The sequence below is a fragment of the Rhinolophus sinicus genome, chromosome 1 (assembly GCF_057876585.1).
Source record: "Rhinolophus sinicus isolate RSI-liver-muscle chromosome 1, RSI-T2T, whole genome shotgun sequence".
NCBI classification, from domain to species: domain Eukaryota; kingdom Metazoa; phylum Chordata; class Mammalia; order Chiroptera; family Rhinolophidae; genus Rhinolophus; species Rhinolophus sinicus.
The window spans coordinates 87525499-87547090 of NC_142501.1; the positions used below are offsets into that span (position 1 = coordinate 87525499).

Genomic DNA, 21592 nt, shown 5'->3' on the forward strand with positions numbered 1-21592 from the left:
GTTACTTGCTATACCCCTCCTGGAGTGTCACGACGCTTGGCATATTCAAAGGCTCTCAGAAACCTATTTCGCTTTTTCAGTGTAAGGTTTCACATGTTTGTTGGATGGTGGAAACTTTTTCTCACACAATAGCAATAGCCAACATTTATGCAGCATTTAGTATGTGCCACATGATGTTTGTCATAACGCCATGAAGTCAGCAGCACCCTCTCCATTTCACAGACGAGAAAACAAGGTTAGAGATACTGTGTGACATTTATGAAAAATTCCTCAGAATTAAAAAGATGTTTTGTGAACTCCAAGGAAATAGCCACATTCTGGTTAATTCTAGCTCAGCCTGGTGGTCTGCTCACCACATCTATCAGCGGCACGGAGGACCTTGAAGTGGACGGGTCTGGTTATGTGCCATGAAGTCAACTTAGCGTCAAAGGCTACTCCTCAGGATAGCCTGTTTTCCTGGCAGCCCGCTTCTAGAACACGCCATTTCTCTAACCCTTGTATGAAGTTACTTATGCTTTCTGGCATGTACAACTTCTTGGCTCAATGAGCTCCACAAGTTTCTTTCCTACCTGCTGTGGGGCTTTGCCTGCAGAAAATGTGCCATGTGACACTCAGTTTCTCCCTGGTCCCCAGCTCCCTGCTCCGAGGCTCCGACTGTTGCCTCCGCCGCCTGGGTCTGCCCAGCACGGTGCCTGCACTGTGGGCTGCCATTGCTGACAACTGGAAGAGGCAGCTCTCGGGGCAGGAAATGATTTGACACACACCCCCCCTTCCCCCGTTTCTTTCATTTTCAACTCCAGTGAGGGGATATGAGCAATTGAGCCAGGAGCTGAGGTGATGGAGCTACCCCTGCAAGGGGTGTGGGAGGGTTCTCTTCACTTCTAATCCAGTGACAGCCTCATGCTGACACTCCTGGGTCACAGGCTTTCCTATGTCCAGATGTTCATTTCCAAAGTGCCGTTGACTATCTCTGTATGAAAACCAGGTGACCTGATTCCATCATCCCTTTCGACACCATTCTTAGCAAATCAGAAACCTGACTGTATATCAGACTCACCTGAGTGAGTGCTTGAAAATAGAGATTCCTAGGCCCTACCTTAGACCTACTCAGCTAGCGTCTCAGTGGTAGGGGTCTGGGAAGCGGCATTTTCACACGCTCCTTGGGTGATTCTGAGAACCCCTGCCCCCGGAGTCATTGTGGAGACATTCAGAGTTTGAGTCGATAAATGTCTCTCTGTAGCCCTTCGTCAGATAAGGTGTGGTCGTTTTTCTGGCATTGCTAATAATTCCATCTGAACTGCTGCCATCTTTATTTTTAGGTGAGGAGAATTCGTGTTGCAAACTGCAGTAAACATAAATCCTGTTTGGCGTGCTTAGCAGCAGCAGACCCTCACTGCGGCTGGTGCCATTCGCTACAAAGGTATTTCCTGAATTTTTTCTCACCAACTCACACTTTCGAAAAAGTGTCATGCTGCAGAACACTTGTTGCCCCACTTTACCCCTTCATTCCGATGACCTGGGAGAACTGCTCTTGTGGCTGACTAAAATATCACTGTGCAATCCTAATGAATTCTCAGAGGTGCTCCCACCCGTATCAGTGCTTCCAAACCATTTGGGTTGGACCACGCAGGGTTACCCACTCTGGGGAAGGCGGGGGCAGGTATGTGACACACAGGAGGATAGGCTGGCGCTGTCAGTCTGCTTTTACTTTGTACAGAGTTCTCCAGACTCGAGAGAGAGAGGCGAAAGGTTCTCCCTCAGGGGAGATAAAATAATAAGGATGTTTAAAAATTTTCAAATGAATTCTCACAATGTCATGTATTCGATTGGCTCAGTGGGAGCCTCATTACTGAGGATGTTGTTTCTGAATGCGCCGTACAGCTGTGGGCCTGATGTACAACCTCAGGCTCCGGGCAGCCTCTGCCCAGCCTGGTCTTGAATTACGATGCTCAGGACCCAGCTAGGCTCAGTGGCGACCTAGCGCGGTTTCCTTGCCATGGCAGCTCCTAGCATCGCTGGGACGGCCTGGTTGGATTCGCTGTTGCCATGGCAACCCAGTACTGGGGCTCTCGCTATAGAAGCAAGGAGGAGAGAGCCTGAGCTGCAGCTCAGGCAGGGGGAAAAAAAAAAAAAAAACCAAAACAAAACCATAACAGTGTCTGTCAGTTTGGCGCTTTCAGTTTTTAAAGGTAAAAAAAGGATAAGAAAGAGTAGAACAGGTACAGAGAAGCTGAAGGCTGAACAAGGGGCAGCCTGGGGAAAGAAAGGGGGACTGGGGAGAGAATTTGGGAGCCTCTGGGGGAGGAAGCCAAGAGCAATGAAGGGGGCGGGGGGGAATTACAATGTAAGCAAGAGGGTCAGGAAACAAACTGAGAATATGGGGATGGAATTAATGAAGAGTTCATGGAGGATGTCAAAAGCTGAGATGCACCAAGACGCATAATTGCCCTTGCCTTTCACTGCGCTTCCTTACCGGGCTGTTTCCGTCAGCATCACTGGCAGACAAAAGATGCGGGGCCAGGAACAGTCTCATGAATCATTGTAACTGGGTAGGAACGCTTTCTTCTTGCCGCTTACCCAAGACTAGAGTTTAAGAAATGAGCTGATCAGGAACAGCACTTCATCGCCGCACAGCCACTAAGCAGTTTTGCCCAAGTCTTTCCAATCCGTTCCATTTGTGTTGGTTCCTTGGCTGTGTTTCTAGAGCTACATGCGGGAGTTAACTCAGTGACGATGGTGATCAAATGGCCATACATAGCTGGTAGCCACAGTAGTGACAAACACAGGTCTGGAGTTCGCAGGAGAGGTCCAGGCTGGTGATCGGAATTTGGAGTCAGTAGTGTTTTGATGGAATGCGAGAAAGCCTAAGACTAGATGAGGAAGGGAGTGTAGATTGAGGGGAGACGCAGTTGGAGAACTGAGCATTGAGGTGGGGCAACGTTTAGGGATCGAGGGAAATGAAAAGGAAACAGAAATGGAGAGGGAACAGCTGGAAAGGGGAGAAACATAACTGAAGAAAGTGGTCTCCGGGAAGCCAAGGGAAGAACGGAGCGGGGAGTGGTCCACAGTGCCGGACCGTGCTGAGAGGTCAGATAAGAGAAGAAGATAATTGATCCACTGGACTTAGCAGGTGATGATCTGGGAGTTTGACAAGGGCAACGGGGAAGAGGTGCTAAAGCTGCAAGAGAAAATGGCAAGGGGATAGAGCAGAGACAACTCTTTAGAGTAGCTTTGCTGAGAAACAGAGCAGAGAAATGGAGCAGATGCCGGAAGAGAAAGTGGGGTCCAGGTTTGTTGTTTTTAAGATACATGAAATAACAGTGCATTTTGGGGCTGCTGGGAAAGTTCCAGTAGAGAGGGAGAAACTGATGATGCAGGAGAGAGGAGAGAGTTGTGGAGTATTGTCTTTCAGCAGATGAAGGAAAATATGACCTAGGGCCCCAGTGGGGAGCCAGCCTCAGACAGGCGTGTGGACCGCTCCTTTTGGTCCTGGGAGGGATGTTGAGGAATACCGGCCCAGGAGCAGGTGGATGGCGGAAGTACAGTGTCTTTTCATATTGTTTACATCATTTGCAGTGACTTAAGATGAGTGAGAGTGAGGGGAGGCGGGGGAGGGAGCCCTGGTGGTTTGAAGGGAGAAGAGAAAGAAGGTGTGAAAGAAAGAGAGAGAACGGAGATAGGAAATAAAGAATGATGGCCGGGAAGCATTAATGCCCACTTGAGGTCCGTGGTCTGACTTATGTGAAAACAGTAAGCATAGTTTTGCTTTCATAAGCCCTGTTCAGCTCCATTGGCATCATCATGGAGTAGGCAAGAGATTTAGCCAGAGTTGGGTCTTTGCCCGGAAATACATCACAAGGGAACAGTGGGGCCTGGATGCCAAGGGTACATGCAAGGGATGGACAATAATACTGATATGGATATTGATACTTAGAATAGTAGACTCTGGGCTCTAAGCTGTAAGTGAGCTCTAAGGAGGGAAGTGAGGACATGAGGGGAATGAGGTCTGTGAAAATGTGGCAAGATCCGTGCACTGGAGGTTACTGTTGGGTTTAAGACTTGTTGGAGGTAGGGAATGGAAAAGGGGTAGTGGTTGGACTGTGGGGAACTTGAAATAAGGTTATGGAGAGGTTAGAGTTATTATTGGTAATGACGAGGTCTAAGGTATGGTTATGTAGCTGAAGGAAGATGGAGAACGAGATTATGGGCAGAGACAGGTCAAGGAACTGAGGTGTCAGAGTGTTAGATGGATCACCCACCTGTGCGGAAATTGCAATCACCAAGAATGATATGGGAACAATGTTGGAGAAAATGAGGAACTAGATAGTCAAGAAAATAAAGGAATTGGCCCATGAGTAGGGTTAGTTAGCAGATAGTTACAACAAGGAGGAGTGTGGGGTGGTGGAGGCTGAAGGGATGAGCTTCAAAGCTGGGGTGCGAGCTGGGGCGGGCTTAGGAAGTAGAGAAGAAGAATCGTCCAGAGGAGGAAGTAAGACATAAGCAGGACACTTAACAGTGAGGGAGAGGAAACCGCCAGCCCGTGAGCAGGCTGTGGGGAAGCTGTGTCCTCAGGGGAGAGCGTGGTTCAGTAAGAGCAAGAAGGTGAGAGGAGGAATCAGAGGAGGCTGGAGACCTGGGGTTTTTATTGATGGTGGGCTGAGTCCCAGTCTTTTATAAAAGCCTGCTCACTGCTTCCCCTGCTGCAGCTCTTATTCCCTCACCCCTTTTAAAATATGGATCATGTCATTCCCCAGCTTGATAACCTTTACTGGCTTCCATCTTAGAATTCAATCTGAGTCCTTTATATCCGGGGCCTGCATACAAGGCTTTCCATAATCTGGCCCTTTGCTATTAGGTTGGTGCAAAAGTAATGGCGGTTTAAAAGGTTATGAACAACGGCACAAACCGCAATTACTTTTGCACCAACCTAATACTTCTCGGACTTTTCATGCCACTCTCTCCATTCATTCTACCCCAGCCACACTGGCTTCCTTTCTGACTTAAGAATATACCAGGCTTGTTCCTGCCTCAGGGACTTTGCACTTGCTGTGTCCTCAGTCTAGAATATTTTTCCCCCGATCTTTCCATGGCTGGCTCTGTCTTGATCATCAGGTCCTAGCACACACATCTCCATCTGACTGTGCAGGCTGCAGTAGCCTCATCTCACTCACAATGACACCACTTTTATTTTCTTTATAAAAGAAAATATCTGGGGCCCGCCCAGTGGCTCAGGCAGTTAGAGCTCCATGCTCCTAACTCCGAAGGCTGCCGGTTCAATTCCCACATGGGCCAGTGGGCTCTCAACCACAAGGTAGCCAGTTCAATTCCTCGAGTCCCGCAAGGGATGGTGGGCTCCATCCCCTTCAACTAAGATTGAACACAGCACCTTGAGCTGAGCTGCCGCTGAGCTCCCGGATGGCTCAGTTGGTTGGAGCGTGTCCTCTCAACCACAAGGTTGCCGGTTCGACTCCCACAAGGGATGGTGGGCTGTGCCCCCTGCAACTAGCAATGGCAACTGGACCTGGAGCTGAGCTGCACCCTCCACAACTAAGACTGAAAGGACAACAACTTGAAGCTGAACGGCACCCTCCACAACTAAGATTTAAAGGACAACAACTTGACTTGGAAAAAAAGGCCTGGAAGTACACACTGTTCCCCAATAAAATCCTGTTCCCCTTCCCCAATAAAATCTAAAAAAAAAGAAAAAAAAAAAGAAGAAGAACTGAAAATTCAGATATTTTGAACTGAAATTATCTTCTTTCTCTGCCTCTTCTTTCACTAAAATGTAAGTTGCATAGGGACCTTGTCTTGTTTATTACTGTATCCCCAGAACCTAGAACAATACCTGGTATATGTTAAATGAATGGAGTAGATTGAGTGATTGGGAAACTCTACCAATGGCAGGTTGAGACTTGTGTGTTGAGTATTATAAAACATTCTGGATTTGTGGACTGATGGCCCTTCCCATCTATGTCAGATCACTCGCTTTCAAACTGGCTAGGGTTCTGGCCTAAGATTAAATAAAACTAAGCCTCAGATCTGTGACTCACCGTTAAGCTCCCAGTAGCATTCAAAATTAGGAATTCTAAAGGGGGATGTTTTCTTATAACTGTAGAGCATCCCACTGTGTTTATTTTAAATGTCACAGATTTATTTAGAAAAATAACTTATTTTCTCTGTTGAGAAGGTTGAGTTTTCTTTCATACGTGTCTAGAAAGTGGAATTGTTGGGGGTGGGGCAAGATAATGATCTTAACTTCCTTTTGATCGGCTGTTAAGAATAAGCATCCAGTATAAGCAGATAAAAAGCAATTAGATAAACAATGAGCTCTAAAAAGTCTAGTATTTTATTGTTGGAACCTCCAATTCAACCTGTTCTGAATTTGTCTGTGTGGGTGGAAAGTGAATTTTTGCAGGCTGAATATCTTGGGCTTGGAAGCAGTTTCTCAGTTGCTCCCATATTGCAAAGCATAGCACATGTGTTCAGTTATGGATTTCCACAAAACTGGCAATCCTGAACCAATGAATGGATAAGGTTCCAAAAGTTCATTTGCAAGTTTGTTTGGCACTCAGAATGCATTTTCCACAGAAACAATGTCATACATTAAGGACTGATTCCCAAGTCAACCCACCAAATTCAATTTATTCAATTTCGACAAATATTTATTGAATATCTACCAAAAGCCCCATGTGGGAAGGAAGATAACTAGGTGATATTGAGAGAAATCAGTTGCCATCCCTGGCCTTAAGGAATTCACACGCTAGCTAGGACGCAGACGTGTCAATGGCCAACATTCATTCATTCAGTCAGTCATACATCCAATCAACAAATATTTATTGAGCTCCTACAGTGTGCTAAGCCCTATGCTAGGTGCTCAGGATACAGTTCTGTCTTATCTACATGGAGCTTGCAACCTAATGAGGGATGGAGACAAGTGCATTAGTCAGGTTTCGACTCCAATGATACTCAGTAACAAACAAACTCCTAGTGGCTGACAGGAACAAACATTTGGCTTTTTGCTCATGGGTCAGCTCCAGCACAGGGTGGAGGGAGGTGTTGGGGTGGGGGTGGGGGGGACATTTCATCAAGCTGTAGGTTGACAGTCTGATTCAGATCTGCTTCACATGCCTCTCATCCCCACATCCTCTTCTCAAGGCAGAGAGCAGGAGCACAGGAGCCCAAGCTGAGCTCTGCAGCATCGTCCAAGCCTCTGCTCACAGCATGTTTGCTGATATTCTCTTGGCAAGTAAGTCATATAGCCAAGCCCAGCATCAGCAGAGTAGGGAAATACACTCCGCCTACTCTATTGGGAGACAATGCAAAGGCACATGGCAAAGGCTATGGATGTGTAATACTAGTATAGGAGAGACTGAAGAATTGGGAACAGTAATCTAGTCTACTTTAGTAAATTAAGGAGCTACCAATCTCCCAGTAAGTAAATAGAGTGTAATAAGTGTTAGCACAAAGGGAATGGTGGATTTCATGGAGGTGCATAGAAACCATCTAACACAAACTTGAAAGATCGGGGAGGCTTCCTGGATGAAGGGCTGTCTAAGCTGGACCTGAAGTGTGAGCAGATATCAGCCAGTTAGAGGAGGGAGGGGAAGCTAGCTCAAGGAACAGCCTGGGCCAAGGCTAGGAGCTGTAGGACAGCCTGGCCTGAGGCTCAGTATGGCTGGAGCATACAGTGTAATAGACAGGTGGTGGGAAATGAGAGCCGCATGATGGGCGGGGCAGATGAGGCGGGTTTTACAGGCCATGTGACAGCATTTGGATTTTGTTGGAAGGACTGTGAGGAGTCATTGCAGGGCTTCAATTAGAAGAGAGATGAGATCAGATGTGTGTTTTCGAATAAGCATTCTGGTGTAACATAGACTGGAGGGGACAGCGCTGGAAGCTGGCCAATCACTTAGCAGGTGGTGGGAAACCAGCAAGAGACTGGGGACTGAATTAGATGGTAGTGCCCATGGGAAGAAGTGGGTGGACGTAAGAGTTATTTGGAAGATAGAATTGACAAGACTTAGTGATTAATTGGATTCCTCTTTGAGTCCAACACTAAAAATAAGGCCATAAAATAGAAAAATACAATATCAAGATGGCCCCTGTTTTCCTGGGAGATCTGTTCTTTCTCCCTTGATCCAAGTCCTCACAAAGAAAATAAAGAAATGATACTCAGACATACACTGGATTCCTGCTGTGTCCTAGGCTCTGGACTAGGAACTAGGTTGGAGCTGAAAGGATGGGCACCTACGTTTGATGGGGAAGGACTTCTGAGAGATGCTGGAGCTGAGTGTCAGAGGGTGCAGTGAGGTGAGTTATCGCTCTTCTCCCAGCAATGCAGGGACATTGGTGTTGGGATAATAGTGGAAGGAGTGCTGGCGTCTGGCTTGGGTGACCAGGAGGACAGAGGTGTCATTACTGAGCAGGAATGGAGGAGGAGTAGCCCATTTGGGATGCACAGCAGTGCAGGAGGATGACTTCCCCATTGACGACAGCAGAGGAAGACGAATGCACATTCTGGAGTCTGCTTGCTTGGGATCGAGAAGCCCGACTTCTGTGTGACCTGCAATTTCTTCTCTTCCATAAAGCAGGGTTGTAATAGTACCTACCTTACAGGGTTGCCGAGAGAATTAGATCCGATAATATGCATAACGTCCTAGACACAGTGCCTGTTCATAGCAGTAAGCACTCAAGTAATGTTAGCTTTTATGATGGTGGGACCCCAGAGCCATTAGCTGTAACCGAGGTTGAGAAAGGCTTCCGAGAGAAGGTGGCATTAAAATTAGGCCTTAACACCTGAGTAGACTTTCACCAAGGGAAGGAGGGGGTGGAGGGCATTTCAGGCAGAAGAGCCAGCACAGGAAGAGGTCTTCTGAGGCAGCGATAGACTGAATTATATGTCCCTCCAGCACTGGGTCCAGAAGGAAGGAGGCAGAAAGGGTCCTGGGTGGGACCAGGATGAGAAGGGCTCTGCGTCTGGACTTGACTTGTTGTGCTCGGAACTTATTAAAGGACTTTAGCAGAGGACTGCCCTGATCATATTTGTGTTTTTAAAAGGTTATTCTGATGGCAGTAGAGATGAACTGTGTTAACCCCAGCATTAGTTGTACTGCACTTCCCACCCCGACCCCTTCTATGATCACTGTCCTTTGGTACATTTTGTAAAGAGTGAGTTTATCTCACATATCTTCCTGAGCCATCTACTCGGCAGCTATTTCTCCAGAGTTCATGTAACCTGCCCCCCTTCAAACACCACCATGGGGCTCTACTTGCTTTGGTCCCACTCATGCAATGGAAGCAAGATTCCATTGGGTCCTCTTTATTTTTATTTTTATTTTTTTATTTTTTAAATTAATTTATTTTTAATTAGTTTCAGGTGCACAAGACAAAGCAAAACTTAGATGTTTATCATTTATATCCCTCACACTGTGTGAACCCCCCTCCCCCCATCCACTATCCCTCTGTGCGTTCCCCAAATTAATTTTCAAACCCCCATGACCATCTTGTGGTTACCGACTATTTTTCAAAACCTCTCACCTTCCCCTTATCCCCACCCCCCCGCCCCTCTAGCAACCCTCCATTGGGTCCTCTTTAGAAAATGGGCCACGCAGGAAGGGCCACACTCGCCTTTTGTTGTCTCATCCTGTAATGCATTGTACAGGATGTGTACAGGGTGGGGACCAGCCCTCCAGGTACGCCAATCATAAGGTGTCTATTGGCCCCCCTTGCTCGTATTTATATGACTTAATATTTGCCCATGCTCTTCATGTTTCTTTCATGTTGACAGTTGGAAGACCTTCAAGCAGCCGTTGGTAGTTTTCAGGTCTTCTGCTGCCGATAGGCTGTTCTACACGTGAGACTGTGAACCAGATCTGTTCTCCACTTGGCCTAACTGGGCTCTGTGGCCAGTCCCCCCAGCAGACTTTCTGAAAGGGTTGGTAGTAATAGAAGGGGATTTTGAACATAAAAGAGAAAACTGAAATTTAAATGCTAAACATATCTGTGCCTCAGAATAACAAACAAAAAGAGTTCAACGATTTGCTTCTGGACACCTCCAGTTCCTTGCATGGTTCTCCTGCCTTGAGGTCTGCCTTCCTTCTCTCCACCGAGAGACATTCCTTCCTCAGGCCTCCCCAGGGTCCATCAAGGGCTATTGTTGCCCGAAAACTTGACCAAGACAGCCTATGGAGCACGGTCACCTGTTGCCACATTCTTCTGAAGCCTGAGTTTCTCCAGTCGAGTCTGCCATCGTGAGGGGTGGGCAGTACTAAGCCGCGAAGGCCGCTGAGTGCTTTTCAGTAGAGGAGTCCCTCAGGGCGTGCCGCTCACTCTTCAGAAGGACGTACAGTGCCCCTCCCTCAGGAAGCCTGCCTGGAGCCCCGGCCCAGCCAGGAGACTTGGTCTGCATGCCCGAGAGGGATATGTGCATCATGCACCAGGTACTATGCCCTGCACATTCCATGCCATGTTCCATTTGGATCTCCTGGTTCCCTATGAAGGAAGCATTATTACAATACCCACCTTAGAGATGAGGAAACAGCCTTAGGTTGTGTATTGGTTTCCTACTGCTTCTGTAATAAATTACCACACCCTTGGTGGCTTAAAGAAACACATGTTTATTATCTTCCAGTGCTAGAGGTCAGCAGTCTGCAAAGGGTTTCATTGGGCTAAAGTCGAGATGTAGAAAGGGCTGTGTTCTTCCTACAGGCTGGAGGAAGAATCCGTTTCCTTGTCTTTTCCAGCTTCCGGAGGCAGCCTGCATTTCTTGGCTCATGGCTCCTTCCTGCATCTTCAAAGCCAGCAGTGTAGCATCTTCAGATCTCTCTGGCTCTGAACTCTGCTTCTGTCATCACATCTCCTCTCTGACTCTGCTCCTCCTGCCTCCTCTTATAGGGACCCTTGTGAATACGTGGGGCTCATACAGATAATCCAAAATGATCTCCCTATTTGAGAACGTTAATCACATCTGCAAAGTCCCTTTTGCCATGTAAGGCCATATGGTCACAGGTCCCAGAGTTTAAGACAGGGGTATGTTTGGGCGCCATTATTCTGCCTACCACAGGTTGCACGACTAGTGTAACCAGGAATCAAATCTAGGCTTAGCTCTAACTCCCAAGCCAGTCCCTTTACCTATCTCTGTAGTAAAGGGAAGAGCAACAAAGAGACATTACCTCTCATGGTGGTGGGAGCAGAAGAGACCCTTCATAGATGACTGACTATACATAAGAAAGATGAGGGGACTCAGGTCAACCTGAGTTATAGGAAAGCTTCCATCTGGAAAGTTTAAGCATCCATGCCTTCATTTAACAGATATTTATCGAGCACGTAGTATGTGTCAGAGACTGTCCCAAGCACTGGATTCTCTAGCAGTGAACAACACAGGCCCAAATCTCAGGCCCGAATCTCGGCCCCGATGGAGCCCTTCTGGAGACGTGCATCAGGGTCCCAGGGCTGCCAGAACAGAGGACCACCAACTCAGTGGCTTGAAAGAACACAGATTTAGTCTCTCACAGTTCTGGAGGCTAGAAATCCAAAATTAAGGTGTCCGCAGGGCGGTGTTCCCTCTGAAGATTCTAGGGGAGAATCCTTCCTCTCTTCTCCCAACCTCTGGTGGTGCCTGGTGTTCCTTGGCTTGTGGCAGCATCACTCCAATCTCTGCCTCTGTCTTTACATGGCCTTTTCTCCTTGTGTGTCTAAATCTCCTTCTCCTTTCTCTTATCAAGGTACCAGTCATGGGACATCTTAAATCCAGGATGATTTCATCTTGAGATTCTTAACTAATTACACCTGCGAAGACCCTATTTCCAAATAAAGTCACATTCTGAAGTTCTAAGTGGACATGAATTTGGGGGGAACCTTATTCAACCCATGACATGGGTTGATGGACAATGTAAAAGCAAAGAAGGAAGTAAAGAGCATGTGACATGGTGGTCAATATCGTGAAGAAGCAGAGGAGGGGTAGGGAGTGCTGTCTTGGAGGCAGGAGCGGTCGCAGTTTTAACCAGAGAGGTCCTGGATGGCTTTCCTGAGAAGGGGCCCTCTGCGTCAAGATCTAAAGAAGCACATTCAGCTTTGGGGATGTCTCCTTTCATTGGGGCCGTGACCACATCTAGCTGAGTGGCCAGGAAGACAATTAGAGACAGACGATCCTTCCCATTCTGCATTCGTTTCTCCTTTCCTTCCAATTGGGGAGGTGTCCTTGTGTTTGAAGTCTGTGCAGTGAGACTCCTTTGCGGTCCAGTGCGGCTCTAATGACAGCAATAATGGTAATAATGGGATTTGAGGGCGGCCCCTCCTTCTTGTGTGTGTGGACCCCATTGTGCCGACTAATTGTGTAGAAGCAAGTAGGACAACTGTCTGTGGGGTGGAAGCAGTGGGGAGCAAAGAGGACTATGTTATTCGGGCCTCGGGGCATTACTGAATTACCCTGGCAGAGGCAGAACCCATGCATCTGGGTTACTGAGAACGCTGGAAAGGATTTAGCGGCCGTCTAACACTGGAGAGGGGTCTTGGTTGAACCTGAATCCCCTAAGTTCTTCACCATCTATCTCAGCTGTTAGAGGAGCTGTGAATAAATCCTACTTACTTCAAAGCAAAAGGTGAAGAGAGGAAAAAACCCTTAAGGGCCACAGGTGGACCCTTGGCGGCCCGACTGTTGCCAGTGACCGGCACAGGGAGAATGCGCGCCTTAACACAGAAGCCAGTTCTGTTTGGGAGGGCAGGCAACTGAGGTCCTCCAAACTCAGCATCCCAGCTGCTTAGCTGCTCCGTCTCTTTAACTGATGCTCTCTGACTTGGAACAAGTACCACTTAGGAACACTTCTCTTAGTAAATATATGTTTTAATGGAATAGATTTTTTTTGAAATGACCTTATCTCAGGCAGCAGGCACTTTCATAAGTATATATTGATTGGCTTTAAATTCCTCAAATGTTTTCACTTCTCTTTGTGACCTAGTGTTTGTCCTGTTCCCAGCAACTCCTCCAACACTCAGACTCAGTGCTGAGATCCTCATTACAAGCCTTTCTGCCAGTCTTCTCCCTTTCTTTCTTCTTTTCTTTTCTTTTTTTTTCTTTTCTTTTCTTTTCTTTTCTTTTCTTTTCTTTTCTTTTCTTTTCTTTTCTTTTCTTTTCTTTTCTCTTCTCTTCTCTTCTCTTCTCTTCTCTTCTTTCTTTCTTTCTTTCTTTCTTTCTTTCTTTCTTTCTTTCTTTCTATTTTTCATAATGTTTTATAATGTTTGGAAGCTGTATTCTGCTGTATCAAGAGTGAGCCATTTCTGATATGCCTAGAGTGGTATTCAATATTGCTTTCAGGAAGATGGGGTTGTTATTGCCACCTGTTTCCTGGTGGAGAAACTGAGGCCCAGAGAGGCTAGGGAATGTGGCCCCAGTTACACAGAGAATGTGTGAGGGAGCAGCTTTCAACCCAGATCTTCCTAAGTCAAAGGCATCATTTTCCCATTTTTATTTCCATGCTACCTATTTTTTTTTAACTGTCTCATTTAAATTCTCTAGTTCATGGTTTGCATTTGGGAATAAAAATGCAACTTTTAGTACACTCCTCACCCACAAAAGAACCACATGGGGTGAAGGCCACAAATCCCTTTTGTGTGAGTGGTGCAGTCTGCAAATGTGTTTTCTGTGTGCTAAGTAGCTCATAGTTTCAAGACAAAGGATGGTTTTCCACCGCGCCAGTTGATCGGCCAACCCAGTGAACAAAAATCAATGGGACAACTTATGCTGGTATCATGGAGACATAGACAAGAATTTAGTCACTTTAAAATTTAATTCCTAATCCAATTCAGCTAATGCTTGTTGAATACCAGCCGTGAGCCAGGCCCCGTACTAGACCCTGGAGGAAACAAAGAAGAATGAGGTTCTGCCCGAGAGAAGCTCACAGATTAGTGTGGGAAGCAGACACCAAACAAGTCATTCCATTACCCTGTGGAACATGCTGTTGAGCTGGTGCTCAAGGTGTGGGGAGACCTGGAAGAACCCTTTAGTCTTGGGAGGAAGGAGGGTTGTGATTAAGAATCTTCCAAGAAGTCTTGAACTGTGTCTGCCTCAGAAAAGGCATGCTGGACGTTGAGTTGGTATGTGTGAGCAAGGCAAATGGGCCGTTGGGTTAACCTGAGTGCCCAAATCCCTGTCTCGTCTTTCCCATTTTGGCTTGTTTGGCTTGTGTCACTCACATTTTTGCTGAAATTCGATTTCACTTGCCTGTGTAATAAATATAACAACTACTACTACTATTTATGATAAGCCTCAGTTAAATAGGTATACATTTTGTCAAACTCTGTGAGGTAGTAACTGATATTATCTGCATTTCTGCAGATGGAAAGCCTGACACACAGAGAGGGCACATGACTTGCCCAAAGTCACTGGCTTGTAATTGGCAGAACCACTGTCCCCGTTCTTCACTAACTTCTAGGCAGCCTGCTCTTTAATCAATTCCTTGCACAGACCAAGCTTTAAGTGAACTCAGGTTCTTGGCACATGCTGTTCCTTCTGCCTAGTATGCTGTTCCCACTACTCTTGATGTAGTTAGATCATTTTCATCCTTGAGCTCTGAGCTGAAATGTCATCTTTCTTGACCAGCCTATCTAAAGTAGTTCCTCCAAGCTACAGTTTTGGTTTCTAAAGGAGACTTGCCTCAACTTGAAATTATTTAAAATTATTGTCTGCTTGTTTGGTTTTTGTCTGTGTGCCTTACTGGGATATAAGCTCATTAAGAGAGGGACTGTAACTGGCTTATGCATTGATGTGTCCCCAGTGTCTACTCAGTGTTTGGTGTCCAGTGGACACTCAGTAAATATTTACAGAATGAATGCCAGATATGGTAGCAGGCCCTGGGGTTGCCAAATGAATAAGCTGGGCCTCTCCCTTGGGGGACTTACAGTCTAGTCAGAGAGACAGGCAATCGGCAGCTAATGCAATGTGCTATACGAGGAGCACATACAAGGAGCATGTGCATGGTACCATGGGGACACAGAGCAGGGAACATCTGCTTTGCCTGGAGGCTGGGCAGACCTCATGGAGGAGGTGATGTTGAACTAGCTTGATGAAGGAACATGATCTCACTGAATGTTTCAGGTCCCGGGGCGTTCTGGACAGAAGGAACAGCACCAGCTAGGAAGAGCGGGGGACGTTTGTACTCCCTGTGTTTATGAAATAAAAGCTGTGAAGTGTGATGTACTAGATAGTAAGGATCTGTGTTTAGGAGCTTTCAGGCTCAAGACTCATCAACCCAGAATGATCTGGGGATGCATTCGAAGAGGAAAGCAGGGGCTACATAGTGCCGGGGTAAAGAGGAGTCTGGAAACGTGTTCTAGGCTCCAGGTCCTGAAAAGCAACCACACAGGTAGAGGAATTTGCTGTAAGCGAAAGGGTGCCAATTGAGGATGTTTAAGTAGGAAGTGGTATAATCAGCTGTGTGCTTGAGAATGACCCAGGTTTCGGTGTGGAGGCTGACTGGAGTCACTGGAGGTGGGAAAGAGGGAGGCCAACCAGAAGACTGTTGCAGGACCCCGGGTGAGAGGTGAGGGGGAAGGTGGGATGCAGGAGATAGCATAGAGCAAGGCTTAGAATTAATAGGTCACAATCAATTGAGTATGATAGTTGAGAAAAAGCCAAAAAAGGCCCAAAGTTTTCATATTTGATCTGCTGTTTGGATGACTGCCCACTAACCAAGACTGGGCAGTGTTTCCTAATGTGTGGTGCTAGAGCTTTTGACCTTGCACCAAAAAGTTGGAAGATGGTGCATCATTCATTCCTGTTTTGGAAATTTACAAAGCACACTAGCATATTCAAGGCTCCGAGAAGTCCTGCAGCAGTGAAACGTGTTTAACTAGTTTTTCCCAAACTTCTTAACAGTAGAACCCTTAAAACACTAACACCTAAAACAACCTGAAGAGCACACTTTGAGAAATGCTGAGAAATGAAGTACAACTTATATTTTCCTCTATGGCTCATGCTCTGGGAGGACCCATTAACTTTTATCTTGGCATTTATGATGTTGCTATCCTGGAAGCCCTTAAAACTTTTGAGGAATTTGACACAGTCCTGAGAGTATGGACACCAATGCCAGGCTGCTAAGATTCACACCGGGCTGTCTAAGCTCTCTGCATCCCAGGTCCCTCAGCTCTGAAATGCCCGTTTGTGAGGATCCGTGAGTTAATTCCCAGGGAGCCCTAGGAACAGTGTCTGGCCCGTGGAAGGTGCTCAGTAATTGTTAGCTCTGAGTGGCAATTAGGGTAGTGTTTGAGGCCATGGGCTTGGCAGCCACACTACCTGGTTTTGTAACTGAGCACCTCTGCTAATTCTGTGACCATAGGAAAGCAATTTGGAGACTTCTATGCCTCAGTTTCCCCCATCTGCAAAGCAGGGACAATTATTGTACCTTCTCATAGGTTAGTGGCGAAGAATAAATAAACTGCATCATGTGAAAGAATGTGGTCTGGCATGTTAGACGTTTTTGCTTAAAAAAAAAAAACAACAAAGAAAAACAAACCAACTAAATTCCCTCTGTTACTAGCGAAATTTTATCATGTAGACTGACTTTCAGCTTCAGTGATGAAGACCCAATGTTTCAGCTTTCTCAGCAGCTATTTTGGGCTTGTATTTGGCATTCCCCTTTTCTGACTCTGAAGGCCTTGACTTCAAAGTTAGTTTGTCACCGTGACTTCCTATTCTCTTCTGTCAACTGAGTTTGGTTTCTTCATCTCATGGATTGACAACGTTAATGAATGTCCCTGATTCTGGGGAACCACCTGGCCCCTCCTATGAGCTCTGTGCCTTTCCTAAAAATACAGACATCAAATCACTTAGCGGAAGACCTTGGGATGCTCTTGTAGCAAAACCTTCCCCCACTTGGACACAGTCTCCTGTTCCCTGAGAGAAAGGCTGGATTGTTTCCTTGTTAAAAGTTTTCTGATATTATATCAGTATAGAATCTTTGGAACAGGTCACAGCAACCCCCACATTCAAGCCAATTACCTGATATTTAGTTATCAGTTTCCTTCAGAGACGGTCTGTTCTTGGTGAACAATTAGATTACAGGATGCTGATGAAATTCGAGGGGCAGGAAGTAGAAGTTACATTTCTGAGTTCAGAGTTTCTATTTCAAGGTTGAGTAAGTGGTAAATTTTTACTGAACAATTCTCAGTAAGTTTTCACTGAGCAATTCTAACATAATAGAGTCAGAATCTCAAGGTCCCCTGGCCATGGGCATTTCACCTGCCTGGAAACTTCCTCTCCTTTTCAGAGGTGGGTCTCCCTGTTCTTTATGTTGGCATGAAAACAATTAATAATTCAAGCTATACCCATTAAAAAATAGAAATTCTACATAAATACAATACTATAATAATAAATTTAAAAGTCGATCCAGCTGGGCACTGTTCCCAGACTACCACCTGAGCCGAAACACAAATAAGTAAAGGAGAGAAACTGCTATATAATGCAAATGGCTGCAATCTCATTGTTTTCTGCGACTCTTTTATTGCAAATATATAGTATTGAAGTATCATTATGGATAAATAGGTTTTGTGGACTAACCTGGAAGCCTAATCGCTGTTTATGACATTATTTCTGTGGGTAGAAAAGTATGTTCCATATTACAAACAGATGGTTCGCAAGCAAATTTTTTGGAACTCAATAGATTTGTAAGTTGGGGGCCTCCCGGACTTTTAACCTATAGTTGGATGTTCTGTATTCAGGGCTAGTGATGGATAAAAATTCGAGGCCTCCCAGAATCCCCACCCCTCCCAAATCTCTGCTACCCTTTTCATCCTAGAGACTGCCTCGCCTTTTTATTCTCTGTTCTTGGGTCCTCATCTCTGTCACCTCATCCTGGCCTAGCCCCAGCCCCAGCCCCACCCTCCAACCACTGTTGAGGCCCCAGGAAGCTAGGAGGAACTCTGAACGTCTGTCCTTAGGCACCTTATTAAATGGCAGTTAGGGCTCATAGGAGGCCATGCAGCTGAGTGGCCACGTGTGTGGCTCTGAAGCCAGACTTCTGTCACTTGTAGCTGTGTGACCTTGGCATGTTATTGCACTTCACTGAGTCTCTGTTTCAGCCCTGTAGATTGAGGTTGTGTGAGGACCAATGGGAAAGTACCAACAGCAAACACTCAGACCAGTGCCTGGTGTGGGGCAGTGTTCCCCCTCTGCAGGTGCGTGGTGGGGTAGTTACTCGAGGATATTAGGGTTTAGACAGATTTCCATACACTCAGGAAGCAAACCCACAGTATGAAAATACTTTCTGAATTCTAAACAGCAAAGTTAGAAACAGTTATCTGGAATCCCCCTGTTCATGAGCTGGGGCCTGGGTAGGTTTGAACATAACTTTATTATGAGTTAGGGGTGATCCATGCACTTATATGTTGATTGGCAGCATCAAACTCGTGTATTACTTTTAATAAATCAGGCTCTACAGCAGATTTTAGAACAAACTGATAAGAACAGGCCGTCTTAAATAGTTTTCACCCACTAAGTTGTTTCCACATACAATGTTTTACACCGAGGAAAGGTTTTTTTCTTTTTTAACTTTTTGGTTTTCCTTCAGGCAGTCTTTTCTTTGCATCTTAGCTGGCTTTATTTCCTAATTTGTACATAGGTTGATGCGGCACACTGGCCTCATCGTGTAGGCATGCGATCAAGCTGAATACAGGACTAGAAAAATAAAATAGTGATCAGGAATCTTAGGACTTTTGGATAGACTCTCATTAGCGGATGGGGTAAAGACAATAGCTTAAGGTAGGGAAAGCAAATCTGTTTCTGCCATTTTCTCCAGAATGCGCTCATCCTAATCCAAATCCAATTTCCCTCCTATCTGTGGCGTGAAGAAAATGAAAAAAAGCCAGTTAAGAAATCAGCCTATCGGCGAGTGCCTCATTGACGATCAGCCACACCAAACGTCCAACAAAGAGATTTCCCTGTTATTTGGGCAATGGCTTACGTGTTCACGCACTTGACCATTGCTTTCATTCATACATAGGAACGAGAGGGCTAGCTTTCCAAAGGGATCATTTCAAAGTAACTGGGTTTGTTTACCAAAATGTGGGAGCTCTCAGATCCGCTCTCTCCTCCTTAAGAAGTTTGAACGTGTGGGTAATGTGCTGTCATGAAGATTTTATAATCTGCAATATTGGAAAAGTAATAAGACACTGTTGTTGGTTGACCATCTGGTTATATATTCTTGGTGTCACAGTTTGCTTTTTCATTTTTTTCATTTTTATTTTTTAACTGGTAAGAAGCAAGGAATGGGAGTTTAGAAATTTCAGAGGTGTTTTCTAAATAAGAAATTCATGTTTAGTTGCTTAACATGGTTAGATTTTGTTTTTATCTTATACAAAATAGGAAATAAAAGGTTTATTATATATTTTCCTCTTCCTTTTTTTTTTTTTTAACAAAACAAAAACTTGAATTCCTAATTTGTTCCCTCAACCCCAGATGTGAACTTTTAGCTTACGTTAGAAAGAGTCTCTTTACTGTAAGTAGGAGTCAGACATAAATCACAGGGAAACTCTAGAAAGAAAAATCACCAACAGAACAGATCTATAGAAATTTAATGTTTCATCCATTCATTCAAAAATATTTATTGAAACCCTGGTATTTGCATATCATGCTGCCAGACACTGAGGGATTTGCTGAAGAAATATTAAAGACATTCTCTCTTCCTTTGAGGAGCTTAGAGCTTACTTGGGGAGACATGACATAGACATATGAAACAGTTAAGTTGTAATTCAAGGCAGCATATGATTAAATACCAAAATGTGTGTTTCCGACAAGAAATGCTATAGGAGTTCAGAAATGGGAGTGATAATTCAGTGGTACTACTGTTTTCTGCCTACAAATTGGCAAATTGTAGCACTATTTGTATGAAATATTTTACACTTGTCTTTTTGGCAGCCGTAGGCCTTGACTCCCAGGCAGTATGATGAGCCTACAAAACTCTTGGTACTCCAATCTCTGTAGAACTGGCTTTTTTTTCTCTTGATAGGCAGAGAAAGTACCTTATACAAACCAGAGTGCCCATGAGAGGCAGGTAGGTTTTGACAGTCATAATCTCTTTCAGTTATAAAATAAGGAGCCAGCCTTGTCATTTTCTGTTTTTCAATCCAGCAGTTCTTGCCCCTCCACTGCAAACTCCTCCTGACATTGAGAGGTGGTTTAATTTGAACTTAATATCTGTGACGGACGATCTAGCCATCAAGGGACAGATAAATTTATGGCTTTGGAGAATTGCTGATGAAAATCCCCATGGTCATGATGTCGGAGAAGGAACTAACACAGATGTAGGGGAGTTCAGACACAGATGTGCTCACTGTAAGCAGGGTTCCCCCAAAATGTCAGAATATGATGATATGCTTGGTGATGATGTTTAATGAAACTCACTGACTTCCTGTTCTATTTTTGTCAAACTCAGATTAGCACAGAGCTCAAAGATGAAGCCATAGGGCTTAAATTCTTAAGAATTTTAAAAAGGGAGGGAGGGAGGGAAGGAGGGAGATAGAGAGAGAGAGAGAGAGAGAGAGAGAGAGAGAGAGAGAGAGAGAGAGAGAGAGAGAGAGAGAGAGGAGAGAGAGAGGAGAGAGAGGAAGAAGTAATAAAACGCTTTTGAAATGTCAGCGCATGTCAAATACACTATACACTATTTGGGCCCACATCTCATTCCACTCAGATCCGTTCAGGGACTCCCCACAGCTGAATGTAGTTATCATTTGGTTGCTTTTCAATCTCACGACTTATGAATTTTCAGTTTCTTTTAAAACTCACTGTCACTGGTTCTGCCCGACACCCCTGCATTTTAACCTTAGGCCTGGAGGAGGCATAGATAACAGAGATGCTTTGTGGTTTCCTTGACATTATTCAATGAAATGTCTGCGGAGTCCAATACCATTTGAAAATAACATGGCACTTGGTGTTCATTCTTTTTGTCGGGTTGGCAGCCCTTCTGGTGAGGCAAGTGTTCCCAAGTGAACATGACCTAGCGCCCCTGAGACATCAAGCACACCCGTGATCTAATCATGTTTCTCAAAGTATAATAGTTGGCCCTGGCCACAGCTTGATTTTGGGGGGCATCCTCTGAGCTGGCTGACTTGGGGAAGTGGGCCTGAAAAGTGTTTCACCTACATCTTTTGATATAATTTGGTGTGTCTGTATAAATAAATGTTATGGAGCAGATGGCTTTGGAATGTCTTATCAAATTCTTGGGAAGACTTTGTCCTTGACATAGTTTTATACAATTATCATACTGCAAAGCACCAAATAGTAGCTTTTTTTAAACACAAAAAGATTTACACAATAGGTTGATAGTCTGGGAGTGAATGTCAAACCTAAACTGCATACAATGTATAAACCTTTTCTTGAGCTGTTCTTTGCTCAGTTTCTCTAGAAGGGAGCTCTGTAATTTCAGAATCCATGAGAGGAGGCTCTTTCGATGTATTTGGGGATGTCATCTTGAGAGATGGCTCAGGAGTCTTACGTTCAGCATGTGTCCGCATTTGTTCTCTGCTCCAAGACATGATGGAAATAACACTCTGCTGTTTTCCTGTAGCTTTTCATGGTTTTAGCATCATGTTCCTATTCTCACTC

At 45.2% G+C, this 21592-nt stretch overlaps 1 protein-coding gene across 3 annotated transcripts in view; it reads left to right on the top strand.

Annotated features, from left to right (window-relative positions):
* Positions 1 to 21592, top strand: part of PLXNC1 (plexin C1) — a 140965-nt gene that overhangs the window by 34976 nt on the left and 84397 nt on the right. For all 3 annotated transcript variants that reach the window (XM_019710302.3, XM_074325267.2, XM_074325266.2), the window contains one exon: positions 1320 to 1420. In XM_019710302.3, the coding sequence (XP_019565861.3) occupies positions 1320 to 1420 (101 nt within the window). The remainder of the gene's footprint in view (positions 1 to 1319; positions 1421 to 21592) is intronic.